This window comes from Haliotis rubra, unplaced genomic scaffold, assembly GCF_003918875.1.
Source record: "Haliotis rubra isolate DU_JTF1 unplaced genomic scaffold, ASM391887v1 Scf427, whole genome shotgun sequence".
NCBI lineage: Eukaryota > Metazoa > Mollusca > Gastropoda > Lepetellida > Haliotidae > Haliotis > Haliotis rubra.
The window spans coordinates 505,124-524,732 of NW_025767110.1; the positions used below are offsets into that span (position 1 = coordinate 505,124).

The window sequence follows — 19,609 nt, forward strand, 5'->3', positions numbered from 1 at the left end:
GGGAAGAAGGGTGTTTTTCCACCATCTTGGCCCACTTACATCCCCCACACCCTACCCCCGTTAACAGCAGAAGAGGAAGAACTCTCCTTGCCCTTAGAGGATTTGGAGGGTGGGTCCTTGTGTAAAACAAGTCGGCAGACCGACGCTTGATAGCCCTGGGGGAGAAAGCTTGACATTTCTCACACCTATGATCATCGTGTTGCTCTTCCGCAAGACAGCGAAGGCAAACTTCGTGAGTATCTGGGGCCGGCAAGTGTAGAGTGCCGCAAGAAATGCAAGGCCGAAACTGTAACAAACAGAACCAGGTAATGGTATCTGTTGTACAGCAAACATATGTACGCATCTGTAAGTACACAAGCAATAGCAATAGAAAACGCACGGGCGATAAAAATTTGCCAAAAGCTAAAGCAATTTAACCAACTTAACATGTATACATGAACAAGTGGAGAAAATGCAAGCTGCCTGTGTTTACATATATAGCATAATATACAGCAAATACAACGTACATGCTAAATTACCAACTCTGACTTACCTTAAATTCACTGAAAGCGAAATTAATTAGGCAAGCCTAGCTTATGGTAAACATATATACAACCGTCCTAGTTTTGTGAACGCCAAGCACCACACAAGGAACGAATGTAAGCCACCCGATCCGCCATCTTTCCTGCCACATGGCTGGAAATGGGAACCCGACTGGCAAAGTAACAACAATTTATGAATGAAAAGTTCAGCCTATAAATTCCATCTAGCGTCCGTGCAGAAGAAATGGAACCATACATACAGCAGGTGACTCTTTACCACTCATTTCCGTAGGAAGAAGTAGCAAATCTTTGATGAACACACACACACGTCTTTCGTGAAAAGACAGCATGAAAAGTGAGGTGCGAGGTTGACGGCTAGAGTTACCTGCTCTTGCCTGTAGGGGGGCTGAGGGGCCCTGTAGGGGTGGTCTCACAAGACAAAAACGTGTTTTTTGTTTTGTAAATATTTTTATTAAAATATAGTTACAACTGTCATAGTTTTAATGCTTATATGTACCCCAAGGAGGACTTCTTCTGAAAAAGAATGTTTAATTGTTAAGGCAAATAAATGACAAACACAGTTACATACACAGACTAAATGTAACACCAGGCATCAGGCCAAACCAACCTGCTGGCTTCATCTTGGCTGAAGGCACCATAGGATCCACAGCTGTCTTACGGGATCTCTCCTTTTGGTGCTGCTTGGCTTCCTGGATCTTCTGTGTCAGGGAGAAGCCAACGTCTTCACTTTTCTGGTTTTTCTTTTTGCTAAATCTGCCAGTTTTTTGTGGCACTGTTTTCCGTGGTGGGACTCTTTTGGACAACCATGAGGTCTTCACTTGTGGAGAAGCCTGGTAAAAATTAGACTTTGTGATAAGCGGCACCTCTGATTTCTGCTTTACTGCTTCTTGTTTATTTGTCTCGGGTTTATTAGACGCTTTACTGTCATCTGGGCAAACCATGATGCTCTTCCTTTGGTTATGCTTGGACTTTATTCTTTTCATTACAGATTGTGCAGTCTTTGGAGAATTGGTTTCTGCTGATTCTCTCCTCTGTTCGGGTAGTCCTCCCTTTCCACAAGATTCTACAAGTGGAGAGTTTGAGCGGTAAGGTTCATCCACTTGAGTCATTACATCGAAAAGATCAACATCCATGCAAGGAGGAACTTCCTCATCACTAGGCCTGTGCCGATTCTCTAAAGCCTGTCGTGATGCAGGATCAGCCTGGGTGGCAGCAGCAAACACATCCCTCTGTTGGCTTATCCTTCCCATAGATTCAGGCTGAACTTGTGTAGCAGCTCCATATACATCCTCTACACGGTCCTTGTCATGCACCTCCTCCTCTGGGAGTCCTGTGGTATTCAGGCACGACAGGTTTGTCTCGTCTAGATCATCCAGAGCTCTGTACAAAGCATCATCATCATTATCATCATCAGATTCTGTATGAGACTTTGCCCCAGCTTTCCGGGCAGTGGTAGAGTCTGTGTGAATGGATGAGGACATTGACTGTGTTTGTGCACTGTATAACTTTTGAAAATTTAATTTGGTCATGGCAAATAATGATAATTTGGATTTTACATCAGTAGGTTTGGGTGTTGAAGTCTTTGACGGCCCCACAGATGGCAGACGAGGACTATCAACCTGTGTATCAACATCAAATACGTTTTCATGACCAATACTACTTTTCCCCACCTTAGATGAACTAGGAGTTTTGAATACTGAAGGCCTGATTTCTACATTGGTAGATGACATTACAACTGACTTAACTGAAGCAGTCTTTCGCTTTTTCTTTTCTTGGCTGCACACATGTTGATCCTGGCAAAGTTCTGTCTTCCGTCTTACTGAGCTAACCACAGCTTTTGACAAATTGATGGCTTCAGATACGCTTGCATCCATTTGTGTTGCAGCCATGTAGAGGTCTTCATCAGACAGAAATGAATCATCTGTTTTTGGTACAGAAGGTTCCTGCTTCATATCAAATGACACTCTTCTTCCTCTTGACACCCTCTTGGAATGCTGTATTCCAGTACTGCTGCCAGCCTGGATTTCATTTTCCTTATGGATTTCTTTCTTGTCATCTAAATCAGGCACTGACTGTTTCACACTGCTGTCATTCTTTTCACCAAGACAGTCATCAACTTCAGTCAATGCACTGAATACACTGTTATCACTGGTAAGAGGATATTGCTGAATAGCAGACTGCTTGTTGTTTGGTACAACATGTAAACCTGCAGGCTCATCATCCCATTCAAGCATCTCATAACTGTCTTCTGCATCGTCATCTACTTGTGTTTCTGCAAAGTACAGGTCCTCAATCTGTTTTGCCTCCTGTACTTTGCCAACAGACATTGAATGAGAAGGCCTATGCTCAGGACTGAATAGGTCCTCTTTTTCTGAATCTGAGCTGATCTCATAAATGCTTGTTCTCTTCTGGGGCTTTGAAGAAATCTGAAAATCAACTTGTTCACTTGAATCATCAGAAACACTTTCAAAGTCGAATGTTCCTTTTTTTCCAGAGGTGGTCGTCCTTTGAGTCAGTTGTTCATCAGATTCATCAGACTCTCCCAGATGATCAAAGGGGTTCTTCTCTTCCTCAGCTATGTCATCTAGGGATTTGTCATAATTAGCATCGTTAACCAGTGTTACATCATCATCCCCACCAAAGTCAAGATCAAACAGCTCTGTGTCAGAGTGCTCAAACACATCAAACATGCTGTCAGTGTCAGAGATGTGGTCTGAGCGGACATTGGTCTGTGAGAGATCAATAAGGGCCTCGTCATCACTGGAATCATAAACAAATATAACATCTTCCTCCTGTGTGTAACATGGCAGTTTGGAGGGAAACTCAAGGTCCTTCTCCTGTTTAATCTTTACGCCTTCGTTTTTCACCTTAATAGTTTCAAAATCATCTGGTATATCAGTGAACTCTTTCTTTGTGTCCTCTGACCGTTCTTGTTTGAAGGCTGCAGCAGACTTTTTGTGAAATCCTGATCTGAGGATTTCAGAATGCTTTGAAATATCAAAATCAGCACTATTTTTTCTTTTCTCTCCCTCCTGATTACTATCATTCACTGGCTTAAACAAAAGACAATTTTCACTGTTAATGCTTTCAGTGCTACCTCCAGATCTACTTTCAATTTTCTTAAGACAGACTCTATCTCCTTCCTTTGAGTCTGCAAAAGTTGTACTGGTACTCTCAGTCTCCACCATGGAAGGTTTAACACAGGACGTAGCTCTTGGCTTTGAGATCTGCTGAGTCAGAAGTGGAGGATCAATATCTGATATGTTGGAAGCAAATTTCTGAGGCACCATTGCATCAACCAGGGACAGCTCAGGAGGATTCCCATAAGCAGTCTGTGATGGTTCCTGGGTCAGTTCCTCATCATCCTCTTCCATTGGTTGTGTTATGTCCTCATCAAGACCAATCACCATAATATCACTGTCATCACCTCCCTGGGAGTCAAACAATGTGTCTGGGGGCTGGGTTAGTTCATCATCAATCTCATCATGCATTGGTTTGGATCCAGGTACAGTTTTCTCCCCAAGAGTAGATTTTGTTTTGTTTGCGTGTTTAACACTTACTGCAGTCTGAGAACCAGTCTGAGCATCAAAATTCCTATTGTAAGAAACCTGGACATGATACTCTTGTGTGTCATCATCCTGTGTGCTGCTCCTTCTACACTCCATCTGGCCAGCAGCAGACACCACCTTCTTCAGCTTCTCCTTGGCAGTCTGAGAAACAATCAAACTGGAAGAGGCCAGTGTAGGTTTTTTTTGTTTGGTGTTCACCTTGCTCATACTGATATTCCTGTGTCTCCTCATCCGAAGAAGACACAACAGCCTTGGACTTTCTGGGAGCAGTCAGCAGGAGGGGTTGTCGGTATTCTTCTTCCGATTCAGAAGTGTGGCATGATATGTCTTCATCTGAAAAACTTTCACAGGCTCTCTTCATCTTAGGCTTGCTACTACTGACAATTGATGATGTCCTCAATTTGTTAGCTTCTTCACCCTTCTTTCTACCAGTACTACTGATAGTACCAGACATGGGCTTCTGTTTAGGGAGCTCACTATCTGCTGCAGAGGAATCTGTTATAACAAAGGAAGCTTCCTTTTTACTAGACTTTGTCATTGGTCTGGATGGGAAAACTGATGTTGAATTGGACTGCGACATATTTCCAACATCTTTTGGCCTTTCCAGCTTACCTATTTGACAGTCAAAATTATTGTTTTTCTCACACACAACACCACCTGGGGCAGAGGTTGTGGAATTGGCAATATTAATTTTCTTTTGCTTGTTTGCGGGTATTTCATCTGATGAAGATTCGGTATTGGAGGTTTCTAGTATCACAAAGTCTGAAAAACTGTCAGATGAAATGTTTGGTTTCTTTTTTGCTGAGAGAGAGCTTGTTAGGTCTTGGTTTCAAGGCAGTAAGTGTGTCTCCTGAGGATTTCATAACCTGAACAGAACTCTTATTACTTGGATTACTTTTAGAGTCAGGACACTGTTCCTTTGCAGGACTCTTCAGTGTTACCAACTTTTCACCCAACATGTCCTCTGAGTCAGAACTAGAACTGTGGATATCTGAGATGACTCGCTTACGATCTGGGACATACTTTGGTTCCTCTTGGGTGACTGACTGGCCTGACTCTGGCTAGAAGCGGAACTGTGTATCTGAGACTGTCTGTGAGTCCTTCTCTTTGGCCAGGATATCTCAGGTAAATCAGTGCCGCCTGCATCCTGTGTAAACATCAGCTCATCAGCAAAATCTTGCCTTGAAGACCTTGTTCCTCTTGTTTCACTTTGATTTTGGAATTTCTTGAAGATAGATGAGGTGTTGTAGATTGGAGACACCTGTGAATTTGCAGCAATATTCCCGGGGTCATGTGGAGTCTTTTTCTTCTGGGAGGATGGTTTGTGTGACACAGTCTTATTATCAGATTCATCAGAGGAGAACAAGTCAATGATGACATACTCCTCATCAGACACATCATCCTCATACTGACTAGCACTTGTGGTGGCTTTTGTCTTTTTAGCGGTAGTGGGTTTTTCAGACACTGGGAGACAGTCGTCAAGATTCTCATCACTGGCCTCCCACCTCCGTCTCTTGCGTTTGTTAAACAGGTCATGCTGCTGGCTGCCACTGACTCCCGGTCTTTGGGGAGTCTGCTTGTTGCTGGTGTCCTCGTTACAGCTGGTCTTAGACTTGGATAACCACATACCAAGTTAGAGGAAATCCTGGAAGAAAACAGATAAAACAAATCAATAAATACAACTATGCAAAATGATAAATCACATGAATATTTTAATGGAAAAATAGTACCATGGGACAGGAGTCACAATAACAAATGACTGATTCAACAGCTGCATTTCATTGGTGCTTCTTTATCTGCAATGATATAAAAATATTTCCTTTATTTTCATATTTAGTGGCCAGAGGTGATAGATGTCATGACCATAGATAGATGCTGACCATGCAAGCCATGTCATTATCTCATTTTACTGTCACTCAGCATCATCAATTGAGCTAAAACAGTAAGTAAACTTTTGGGGTGATCTAAATATACCAAATCACACCCAGTAACTGTTTATTTATTCATCCACTGAAGATATGTGAAAACTGGTCTACCAGCGATATCATCAAATAATAGTTTGTTCTACCAAGTAAGCATCATTCAAGCAATATGGAAGATGCAGTAAAGAGATTTATTGTGTCTACACCTTGGTGGTAAATTCCTGCAACAAAATGGATGTTTTTCAGTGACAATGTGATTGAATCATAGGACACACTGATTGTATCAAAAATGTGATAAATGACAGATGAGTAGGACTGTCTGTATGTGTTGCAAAATACATCTTAGTGCTGACAGAAATACATGCAATCATATAATGATGCTGAGATGTTAGTGCCATAAAAAAATACATGTAATGTGATGTAGCATAGAAGCAAGTTGTGAATCTCATAAGAATGACAAAATGTAAGGGTATAATTCTGGAACATATGTTTAAGTTAGACAGTGAGTTTAGTTTTACATCGCTCTCAGGAATATTCCAGCTATTATAATTAGTCTGGACCAGACAATCCAATGATCAACAGCATGAGCATCAATCTACGCATTTGGAATACGATGACATGTGTCAATCAAGCCAGCAAGGCTGACCACCCGACCCCGATAGTCGCCTCTTACGACAAGTATGGGTTACTGAAGATCAGTTCTAACCCGAATCTTCATGGGTCTCACATATGTATACAAATATTGGTGTTAAACAAATATCAATGCATGGTTAAAGGATATTTATGTTCTTTATCATGTTTAAAATTTTGTACTCCATGACTATTGATCATGACAAGGTATCACTTCACTCCAAGAGCACAAATGGATGTGGTTTACTCCAATTTGGCATTATATTTCATAAGGCAAATGTTTCACCATGTTCTACCATTTCCAGTTCTTATTATAATAGCTGGTCATTGTCATCAGGGCATAGGTGGTATAATTATCCAAGGCACTATCATCAGTTGTGTAAACTGGTGTCCCTAGAACCTATCATGATGGATTCATCCTAATTAGTGCTTGTGGATTTCACTCAAGTGGTACTTACCACTTACTATCAACCAGTTATCTCTAAGGAGCAACTATCACCCCTAACAGTACTTGGTAAACATGACTGTTTCACTTTTGATCATTTACAGGGAAGAAAATTTCATCAACAATTATTCACCATTATTCATCCCAAATAGAAATGTACAATGAATATTTTATGTGGTTTACTGAATTAGAAGTGCTTCTTTAGTATGTTAGAATATGTGAATGCTGGGCTGTGAACAAATGATTAGAACGATATAATGGTCAATGTAATCCCCATTTTACATATGCAACAAATATGAAAATATCCCAGTGTCAGGGGTTTTCGACGATGTAAGACAAAAACGTATTTTTTATCTATAATATCATTTAAAGTTTGTATTTTACTAACCTTGAGTGATAAATGATATATTCATCTATTTCACACAAAAATATCAAGTGTTCCCTACAAAAATAGCGTTGATGAAATCGTATCGGCGAAACTGTTGCCGCTCGTAACATCCAGGTATTTTGTATGGGTTTTCAACGATGAGCCATACTTTTTGCTCAGCACTGCGAGGGAGTGTTGTGATCACGTGGATTCCTTTTTATATATTGCCTGTCACCAGAAGACGACTGTTCTAACTGAATTTTCGCTTGCTAATTTTTGTTATAAAGGGAGCTGATTTTGCATCGTAAGTGGTATTAACAATCTCAGGTAAATAATATTGATGTTTGTTTGCTTTTTATATAACTTTACTTCCCGATTTCTATTGTCAATAAAACTTCTCACGACAGCGACTAGGCATCCGCCCTACCGCTGAAACTTCTTCTGCACTCTGATCGCTGGTACTCTCCCGATATAGCGCGAGCAATGCAATCGTCGACATCACCATAACGTCGAATTCAGCTCGTGTTGGGATTTATTGTTCCAAAACTTGTACACAGGTTCTCTAGTGAGTGAGTATGTTTTTTACAGCACTATTAGCAATATTCTAGCATTTGGCTTCACACATTGTACTGATGTGGGAACTCAAACTCACGTCTTCATCGTGATGAGCAGACGTTCGTGTGCATAAAACATCTATATTTTTGTATGGGCCATCCAAATGTATGTACTAGTCAACCAGATATGCTCCTGATCAGGTATGGGTCTGATGGAAATTTCAGATGAAGGCTAGCCATTTTCAGGGGGCAACAATCTTCATGGGTAGTGACTGTCTATACAGAGTAGTATACCTTTGGGGCCCGCAGTGGACTGATCAAAGTGGCCTTAAACCATATTCGCTCACATTATTTTGTCATAAACTTGTTGACATTTTCAAAAACATTGAAGTCATTTCAAAACACAGACACTGTCTCCATAATAGTATCCTCGTGTCATGGAAGTTCGATCACTTAAGAACATAAGTTACATGCCAATCGAACTAGTGTGACTTGACGATATGTTTACCATCATGTGCTTTTGAGGTATCATAGCATTTTCGAACATTATGTTCAAAGATCTGATATGGATGACTGGGAAATAACTGCATTAAACTTCACTGATGTGTTTCGCAACTAATGATGGAAAATCTGCTGTTTCGATACTCACATGAGTTTGGGATAAACCCACTATGCATCCCGCTGATAGCCAATAGTCCGATGTACGAACATGACATGAGCAATAATATGTCGGTACTGGCGTACAGACATAATTAATTTAGTTGTATGTCAATGTTTCAAGACCTTTGCATGATAGAATGTTGCCCTGAATACATGTGGGTGGGTATTTAATATTTTTTGGAACCGTACGTCGAAAAAACAAACATCAGTTCACAAAAACGAAAGTAGGGACATCAGATCTAATTTTCATAATTTTATCCACACACCTATGCATACATGAAAAACCAACCCCACATCAAAATCACCTTAAATCTAAAGGAGTTGTCACATTTTAATACGTTGGACGTGTACTTCTCCCTTTGTGGTTTCTGGGTTGCAGTTACCCGCCCTTGTTTTAGAAATTGCCAACAAGTTCGGAAACGAAATATGTAATGTGGCAAAACTAAAACGAACTGAGATTCATCAAACATGCAGTAAAGAAAACCGAAATAAAACTTAACCAATTAGTTTAATGTAGGGTTGAGTTTTTGCTTTTTCAAAACAGTCATTCACAAACGACTACGTAGCTAACGACTACGTAGCTAAACGTGAAGGACAGTGGATGTCCAACAGTAAAATGTAGCCTCGATGTCACAGCAATATATTCACATATCGGAGATTATTACGACAATAATGTAACGACAATAATCAGATGATCAGAAACAATGCATGTGACAGGAAAATCATAATTTCAATCTTATCAAGAAGGTCAGGTGTTGCACGACTACAGAGAAGGACATATTGAAACATTTAGTGAGGGTCGTGGATTGGTTGTATATGAAACATACAAGGAGGGGCATATACCATATACTAGACATATATATATATATATGATACTATACTGATGGCAGTATAACGAATAATACTGAGCCTAAGTTTACTTAGACTGAAACATATGAAACATTCATATATATATGAATGAAACATACAGACAGGGGCATATACTAATGTATGAGACATACAGAGAGGGGTATATACTAAACATATACATGAAACATACAGAGAGGGGCATATCCTAAACATATATGAAACATACAGAGAGGGGCATATACTAAACATACATGAAACATACAGAGAAGGGCATATACTAAACATACATGAAACATACAGAGAAGGGCATATACTAGACATACATGAATCATAGAGAGGGGCATATACTAGACATACAGAGAGGGGCATATACTAAACATATGACACATACAGACAGGGGCAGGGCATATACTAAGCATACATGAGAAGGGCATATACTAAACATACATGAAACATACAGAGAGGGACATATACTAGACATACATAGAGGGGCATATACTAAACATATACTGAACCACAAAAGAAATGTCGCACCGACAGCGGTTTCTTTAAGCGCATTCTTTAATTAACTCTAATTAACAATCAAAACGGAGGATTGAGTTCAAACTTGACATTTATGGTGAACACAGTTTTAGGAATCACATTTAGTGTTCACACAAGCAAAATCACCCAAAATGGTACCATTAAGATACCCCAAAGTCAGTATTGTGTGTGGCCTCCATGGGCATCGATGAAAGCGCTGAATCGTCTGTACATTGAATGAATTAGCCGGCGATGAAGGCCATACATAGGCACTTGGGTCCATACTCTGCAAAATGCCCGATCGAGTCCAGTCGCAGTTGTCGGTCTTGGTTGGAGGTCATTCAGTTTTCTTTGAATCTTGTCCCAAATGTGTTCTATTGGACTTAAATCCGGACTGAGTGCAGGATATTGTAGGGTTTGGATGCCATGTTGTCTTAAATGGTCCATGTTGCTCTGGCAGTGTGGGCACGTGCGTTGTCTTGCTGGAAGATGTGATTTCTGTTACGTCCAAAAAGTGGTACAACGTGGGGTCTTATGACTTGGTCAATATAGCGAGCAGCTGTCACGTCATTTCCTCGTCCTGGACCAAGATTCTGGAACACCATGGTGTCAACTAAGTGGTCCAGGCCGATTGCACCCCACACCATGATGCTTGGACCACCCTATGAGTCTCTTTCAACAATACACTCATTGGAAAACAGTTACCCATGCCTTCACCATACTCTCACTCTGCCATAGACTGTCGAAACACAATACATATCGGCTTTCATCAGATAAAAGCACAGTTTTCCATTGTCGATAACGCCAATTTCGATACTGAGTTGCCCATTTTGGTCGGTGATGAGCGCTGAGGACAGGACTACGCTATGATCTGTGACAGCAGAGGTTTCTTCCGTGTAAACGTCGACGCACTGTATCGGCAATGATGGGTCTGTTGTGAGTCCCCATGGTCTGGTGTGCAGTTTCCGTCGCTCTGGGGAAGCGATCCTGCAGATGGTTGCGTACAGTCTGTCGGTCTTGACGTTGTGATGTTACTGAAGGTCGCCCATTGCGTGGACGGCTTGGATGCTATTAGTGACCTGGATACCACTCCTGCAGTCGGTAGATTGTCCTAACATGAACATTAAAATGAGTGGCTACCCTCCGTGCAATGTGGACAACTTGCAATCGTCCCCAGACTTATTTTGTCAAAACAAAACCATTTCAGGCGAGATTGGGATTCGCTTTCATTGGTAGGGTTGTCACGGCATGCACGTGCATTTTCATTTTCACGAATGTCATTGGGAACCTTTTACCGTGTCTGCCTTTTTCGGTGCGTTTGGTCCATATGTTTTTTCATCAGAAAACACACTGATGTTGGTAATAACTGTCAATTTGGATTGAAAAACATGTTAACAAAACGGAACAATCATAAGAAAAACACCACCTTGTAAGACTAAAATTTTGCATTTGATTTTGAAAGGCGACGTTTCTTTTGTGGTTCAGTATATATGAAACATACAGGGAGGGGTATATACTAAACATATATTAAACATACAGAGAGGGGTATATATTAAACATATATTAAACATACAGAGAGGGGTATATATTAAACATATATTAAACATACAGAGAGGGGTATATATTAAACATATATTAAACATACAGAGAGGGGTATATATTAAACATATATTAAACATACAGAGAGGGGTATATATTAAACATATATTAAACATACAGAGAGGGTATATATTAAACATATATGAAACATACAGAGAGGGGTATATATACTAAACATATATAACATACAGAGGGGTATATATTAAACATATATGAAACATACAGAGAGGGGTATATATTAAACATATATTAAACATACAGAGAGGGGTATATATTAAACATATATTAAACATACAGATAGGGGTATATACTAAACATATATTAAACATACAGAGAGGGGTATATACTAAACATATATGAAACATACAGAGAGGGGTATATATTAAACATATATGAAACATACAGAGGGTATGTACAGAGGGGTATATATATAAACATATATGAAACATACAGAGAGAGGGTATATATTAAACATATATTAAACATACAGAGGGGGTATATATTAAACATATATTAAACATACAGAGAGGGGTATATATTAAACATATATTAAACATACAGAGAGGGGTATATACTAAAACATATATTAAACATATAGAGAGAGGGGTATATACTAAACATATATTAAACATACAGAGAGGGGTATATACTAAACATATATTAAACATACAGAGAGGGTGAACATATATTAAACATGCAGAGAGGGTATATATTTAAACATATATTAAACATACAGAGAGGGGTATATATTAAACATATATTAAACATACAGAGGGTATATATTAAAACATACATATGGAAACATACAGAGAGGGTATATATTAAACATATATTAAACATACAGAGAGGGGTATATATTAAACATATATGAAACATACAGAGAGGGGTATATATTAAACATATATGAAACATACAGAGAGGGGTATATACTAAACATATATGAAACATACAGAGAGGGGTATATACTAAACATATATGAAACATACAGAGAGGGGTATATACTAAACATATATTAAACATACAGAGAGGGGTATATATAAAACATATATGAAACATACAGAGAGGGGTATATATTAAACATATATTAAACATACAGAGATATTAAACATACAGAGGAGAGGGCATATACTAAACATATATGAAACATACAGAAAGGGTCATATTCTAAACACATATGAAACATATAGAGTGGGGCATATACTAAACATATATGAACCACACAGAGAAGGGCATATACTAGACATACATGAAACATACAGAGAGGGACATATATGAGACATACAGAGAGGGGCATATACTATACATGTATACTAAACATATATGAAACATACAGGGAGGGGCATATACTAGACATACATGAAACATACAGAGAGGGACATATACTAGACATACATAGAGGGACATATACTAAACATATATGAAACATACAGGGAGGGGCATATACTAGACATACAGAGAGGGACATATACTAGACATATATGAAACATACAGGGAGGGGCATATACTAGACATACAGAGAGGGACATATACTAGACATACACGAAACATACAGGGAGGGGCATATACTAGACATACAGAGAGGGACATATACTAGACATACATGAAACATACAGAGAGGGGCATATACTAGACATACAGAGAGGGACATATACTAGACATACACGAAACATACAGAGAGGGGCATATACTAGACATACATGAAACATACAGAGAGGGACATATACTAGACATACAGAGAGGGACATATACTAGACATACAGAGAGGGACATATACTAGACATACAGAGAGGGGCATGCACTAAACATATATCTTGAATGTAGAGATTGGCATATACTTAACACTTATGATATATTCCCCGGGCATAAATGAACATGCAGACAAAAGCATTTATCTTACCTCACACATACAATCAATGAGTCAATCGTTTGGTCACACACACACACACACACACACACACACACACACACACACACACACACACACACACACACACACACACACACACACAGAGAGAGAGAGAGAGAGAGAGCGGGGCATGTACAGAAATATTGGTCAGACATCTGAATTACGAGTTTTGGTGATGGATAAAGAGGCAAAATGCAAGAAGTGGCTATACAAGTGTCCACTGGTCCACATAGAGCAAGTAGTTGGGACATTTCCAGGACTACTGGTACATATAGAGATCTGTCGACACATACGTGTACACTTTTAACGAGGTATGAGTAAAAAGCTATACACGCCTGTCACATGGGGCATGTCGGTATAGTAACCAGGCATCAGTTTAAAGTCCCAGCTGTTAATATCAAATGTAACGAGGTACCATGTTCCAGTGCCTAGCACCAATTGTCTAGGTCGTACAGGTTGTAATTGGTTAGTGTGAAAGATTAACAATAACTGGTACCCTATGACATGATGGAAATAATACAGGTAGGCTTGAAGGCTTTGTATGTTTCTGGGACTGCCTGCCTCCTCCGCCTGTACGTAACCTATACTCGTTCGTGTGGCAAGTGGCGTTGAAAGAGGGACTGTTTTGTCTGGTAACATATTCCAAATGTGTTCTAAGAATTTAATGTTGAAGTCTGTGAACATATATGGACTTGCCAGTTGTGTATCATGCTTGGTCTTAATTGATCTCCGTTGACATTTTCGAGTTAGTTTCAAGCAAGAAATATTACATTAACTCTCTTCCTGATACACTTTTCCGAGATTCCCATGTTTCCGATTCCATGCCCTTTGCGAACATATTGGGCGTTCATCTCTCAAGACCGTTAAATGTTGGGGTACCTGTTCGCCCAGTTTCAGTAAATACATTTCTGTGTCTTGAGGGGCGGTTGGATAGCCTAGTGGTTAAAGCGTTCGCTCGTCACGCCGAAGGCCCGGGTTCGATTCCCCACATGGGCACAGTGTGTGACGCCCATTTCTGGCGTCACCCGCCGTGATATTGCTAAAAGCGGCGTAAAACCTCACCCACCCACTCACTCACTCACTCTTGAAGAAAGTAGAGGGAACACTCCAATATGTTTGGCAAGAAGTACCACCTCAGGCAGTTCGCCTGAAATTTGGACACATGAGGGGTAGGACACTGACAACGCTGTCCAAGGTGTCTTGTGGCAAGATATTGTTCATTTCCGCGCATTCGTTCCATTAATCTCAGCTAAACACTCGATTAATATTCTCAGTAATCACTTAACCTGGTTACTAATCGGTTCAATGGTTTTCTTATTACCGCATTCAGGTACATGTAACGAAGCCTTGTCACGTGGTTTATGGTTACTGGGAAGTTATTGTTAACAATACGTTTTACACGTGTTTAACAAGGCGGAAAAATATCAAATTTAGCCACACATGGATAATCTCCCTTGCTAAATGAAACATGCTTGCTTCTCGAAGGATTGTCGGGTGGATTCAACAAGTCTGTACGTTTATTGATAACTTGGCTTAAGTGACAAACAAACATATATCCGCCTTGTCATAGATGTTTTATTTCGCCCTGGCAGTTTTACAGTAGTTAAAGTATATTATTTTTTGTTGTGAAAAAATGACAGCATCAGTTGTTTGAGAAGGCATGATGCCAACCGACTTAGTGACGTCACATCATGAAATTAGTAGGGCGATACGGTGTTGGTAAAATACAATGGAAGGAATAATGATTTAGCTCCACACAGTGGTGTTAGAGACCTCGGGCTGATACTTCAATATCCCAGATTACCCCGACACGCAAACCACGCACACCTTGCCAACACTTGCAACAAAATGGCCACATGGAAATAACTGATTCCTCTTGGAAAACCTACACCTCTTCACCGGTTATGCAGTAGTCACGGCTGCAGACGTTGCGGAGAACTTTCGATAGCTGGCTTTAAGAAGACCATGAAATTAACAAGGCAGTTATACGAAGTTATCAAGTCATTAGTGCTAAATTGGTAAGTGTTGATAACAGTAGGGAAACAATTCGTTCTATTTACACTATTGTTGGACCTTATTGATATAATTATCTACTATACTTCAGGCGATGGTCTTGTTGAAAAGTAAATGAAACCTTCCCCACCATTCTTACATTGGTTAATATATTTTACGTTGATGTAGGCTAAACAGGGGTGGATGTGGGTGGTACGTTGATGTAGGCTAAACAGGGGTGGATGTGGGTGGTACGTTGATGTAGGCTAAACGGGGGTGGATGTGGGTGGTACGTTGATGTAGGCTAAACGGGGGTGGATGTGGGTGGTACGTTGATGTAGGCTAAACGGGGGTTGATGTGGGTGGTACGTTGATGTAGGCTAAACAGGGGTGGATGTGGGTGGGGTTGGTTTTTTTGCCATGCCAACGAACACATCATCACTAATATGCGTATAGACGTGTGTGAATGACCTGACGTATTGTTAATTTGACTAACAGAGGAATAAGGATAAGTTCGTGGTTGCCTTGGACCACGCCGTTGGACGTGTGTGGAACCGTGCCCTAGGGGTGGAGGTGGGGTCACACATGTTGGGTTAGGGTAAGGTTGAGCGTGAGGGTGAAGACAAACAAGGGTTAACGGAACATGTCTCATGAACGGCGGCGAATGTGTCTGTGTGATCCAGTGTCTGGTTACTACCCACTGCGACAAGGGGACTTGGGTGTCTTCGCGGCTAGATCTCACAAGAGTTTGTTAAGATATCAGTTCATGGTGTGAAGATAGTGTATGCTGTACAAATCTCACGCGATCAGACACAAATCACGGTACACATTACCGATTTGGAACTTAGGGCTTTTTGTTACGGGTTCTGCTTAGCTAACATACCTGTGTAGCGATTAACTAACTAGCCTACCGATACTGAAACGAATACACAGAATAGAGAGAGGAAAAATAGAAGTTTATGGACAGCTCCCTACTTCAATCAGTAATAGCTTTAGAGTGATACTATTACAACTGTCCGTAGTTTAATAGGCCAAATGTACTAGGACCCAATGTACGCTGTTCAGGAACCTTCATCATATCAGCATTTCAAGTCGTCAGGCTTTGTCCGGGGAAAGGTCAGTGATTATTTTAAAAATGAGTTTGAATATTTCTTGCATGTGATAATAAATCAAACCTATTTCGTTTATTTCAGAATATGGTCGCTTCAACCATATGTGTCTGAATTAAGCCTTCGAAATCGTACCGTTGTACAGAACATTTGACAACTCGTGATGGCCAAAGTGATAGATAGACTGCGTATCCAAGGGGTATCCCCGTCTCGGGAAAACACGTTCAGCTCTCACAGTAAAGTAATCCAGCCGCTTCCACCTCCTACAGATAAAGCATGGGTAGCTAACGGTGAAAGTTTCTACATGCCTGGTCGGCCGAGCTGCAGTAAAGAATTTCTCAATACCAGCACCAACCCTGCTTCCAGGCGAATGGAAGTACTCTCACGCATGCGCACAGCGAACCAAGGCATTTCTACCATGGACACCAACTTCGGTCCGTCATCAATTCAGTTTGTGCTTCGTGGGAAACCAGTACGTGACAGGTTGGGGAAATACGTCGCGCAAGACACATTAAAACTGCTCCCTGACAGAATCCAGCCCCTGCAGCGAAGCCAGCCTCAAGACGTCGATCGTCAAATCAAAGTCCATATTGGAAAGGCTCACAGCGAGCCTAGTAATGGAGCCGTGTTAGAGAAGGAGATGAGAGACATGAAAACAAAAGACGACATCAGTCTTCCTTCTTTCGCATCCCCTTACTTCATGCTTGGTCCAGCGCTGTCTCCGTCGTATGGGAGCATGTCCAAGAGGTCAACTCGATCCCAAGGGGAAGGTTTTGAACTCACTGGCCATAAAATGAAGGGTGCGGATTGCGGGACATCCAGATCTGGGTACAGTGAGATCTACCCCAGCATCGATAGCCCCATCCGGTCATCTCGCCGATTCACGCGTAACGCCTTCAAGGAGAGCCCTTCTCCCATCGTAGCCCAAAATACTCAGCAACTCAACCAATGTCTTAGTGTTAACCAGAGCATTCGTCTTCCCCTGGGAACCCAGACTGAGGCAATCAAGCTGAAACACTTCACCCAGTTCGTGAAGAAAGATGCCAAAGCTAGCTACAATAACCCTTACAGAAAGGTAAAGAAAGAACGTCGCACCGTCGCAAAGACAGACACCCAGTACCAGTTTGACTCTGTCTCCAGTTACGTCCATTTCAATCGGATCTACCAGCAGCCCACTCCCGGCCGGTCAGTGGCTGTGCATGTACCCCAGATGTCCGGTTTCCCAGCCCACTGCACGGACACCGTGCTGCTGCGGATGATGCTTGAGATGAACAGGCCAGGTGCGTTGAGGTCTCCAGACAAGTACTCTGACGTAGCAATTCATAAGGATCTTGAGGAATTCCTCATGGTGCGCTCACCTTCAGCCTTCAGTAAATCGGGCTCCGCCAACAGTAAGAAGACCGGGCGGAACAAGAGTGGGCAAAGCAATGTGGACACGCCTATAGAGGAAGAGGGAGACTGTGCGTGGGCCGGCAACCAGGTGAAGGAATCGACGGAGGTCAGGGAAGAGGACACGCCGGGCATGCAGGGACTGGAGGCTCGGGAGGCCCAAGAGGCTGATAACGGGAAAGAAGCCGGGGAAGAGGAGGATGTTCAGTTGCAGGATGAAGCTCAGCTTGTTGATGAGGGAATTGGCGAAGTGGAGGAAGACGGGTGTATCAAGGAAGAAGAGGGAGTCAATGAAGAGGATAGAGTATGATACATGCTCTGTGGTGGTACGGGACTCGATATAGTGCGAATATGAACAGCTCATCAGACCAATGCAAAGCGAGTTTAAGACCTGTGGTATTATTTATGACAAACACATTGTCTCAACTTACTATTTATTATTTTTCCTCCAGCAATGTGACCGGCATGTTTCTGTAATCTCATAAAGATGTTTGCTCTATGTCGTATGTACATATATCATATTCATCTTATACATTCCTGGCCTTCCCGACACCTAGTGCCTTTTGTCGTCACGCCACGGCAGACAAGGTCCACAATGTATATTTGTGTAGCCTTTTGTGTTTGTCCATAACGATTGGCGGGATGTGGCCTAGTAGTCCACTCGTTGCACCAAAGACACGAGTTCGATTCCCTATGTGGTTACAATGTGTGAACCCAGTTTCTGTAGCCTATCCATCGTGTTGTCGGTCGTGATATTGCTTGTATATTGCGAGAAGCGATGCACTCACTTAATCCGACTGAGCGTCAGGTTTGAGCGGTCATATTTTGTGTATCTGAAACTGAAACATACTGTTATCTGAAACTGAAACATACAGTTATGATTAAACGTATTAAAGAGTAGTTTGTAGTGTATTTAGTCTTGTCAAACGTAAGCACCCTATGGGGTTTGTTTATATTGCCTCGTCAGTCCGTTGCGATGGAGTCGCTGTTTTATCCAATGAATCAAGTGCGCCCGGTTACAGCGAGAGGGGAATCGAGAGCGGCCTGTATCTATACGCTTTACTTCAGTGTGGGATGTAGAAAGGTTTGCACACATTTCATTCAAGAAGTAGTTTTTTTTGTTTACTCCGCTAGTTGCACACGACCTCCATCCCCACACAAAAGCAGCACGTTGGCAGCCCAGGACACGCCAGCAACAGAAATCACTGTATAGTTGTTACAACTTAATCAACTTTATATATTGTAATTGATACAGTGCTACGACAGTGGCGTTAGTTATTTAATTGCAGGAAAGGTTATTTCTACTGCTTGCCGTCCTGACGCTTTAGGTCTAGGAAATCCCCTTTTTATGATGTCATTTTCTGGTAAAAACAGAACAATGATATGACAACTTTATTGAAGATAAAACTGTAAAAATGGCAAATACCTGAATAACTTTAAATTCTTGAAGCTCAGTCTGCACGCCACTGGCTCATAGGAGTACACGTACGTTTTGCCTTGGAGTCATTCTCTTGGACATATTAGGCCCAATTAGAGCCAAAACTTCATCAAATT

General features: G+C 41.1%; 2 protein-coding genes across 3 annotated transcripts; one reads left to right on the forward strand and one right to left on the reverse strand.

Moving 5' to 3' along the window:
- Positions 1-4,806: 4,806 nt before the first annotated feature.
- On the reverse strand, positions 4,807-9,083 carry LOC124288854. Of its 2 annotated transcripts, none has more exons than XM_046725415.1 (2): positions 8,995-9,083; positions 4,807-5,756 (listed from the first exon to the last, which is right to left on the reverse strand). In XM_046725415.1, the coding sequence occupies exon 2, from the start codon at positions 5,736-5,738 to the stop codon at positions 5,049-5,051; it is 690 nt and encodes a 229-aa protein (XP_046581371.1). In that variant the 5' UTR covers positions 5,739-5,756; positions 8,995-9,083; the 3' UTR covers positions 4,807-5,048. The 2 variants fall into 2 exon arrangements, with proteins under 2 accessions (XP_046581371.1, XP_046581372.1); XM_046725416.1 differs by having other exon boundaries at positions 8,979-9,050.
- Positions 9,084-15,474: 6,391 nt separating this feature from the next.
- On the forward strand, positions 15,475-18,939 carry LOC124288861. The gene is made up of 2 exons (XM_046725427.1): positions 15,475-15,583; positions 16,751-18,939. The coding sequence occupies exon 2, from the start codon at positions 16,830-16,832 to the stop codon at positions 18,363-18,365; it is 1,536 nt and encodes a 511-aa protein (XP_046581383.1). The 5' UTR covers positions 15,475-15,583; positions 16,751-16,829; the 3' UTR covers positions 18,366-18,939.
- Positions 18,940-19,609: the final 670 nt, after the last annotated feature.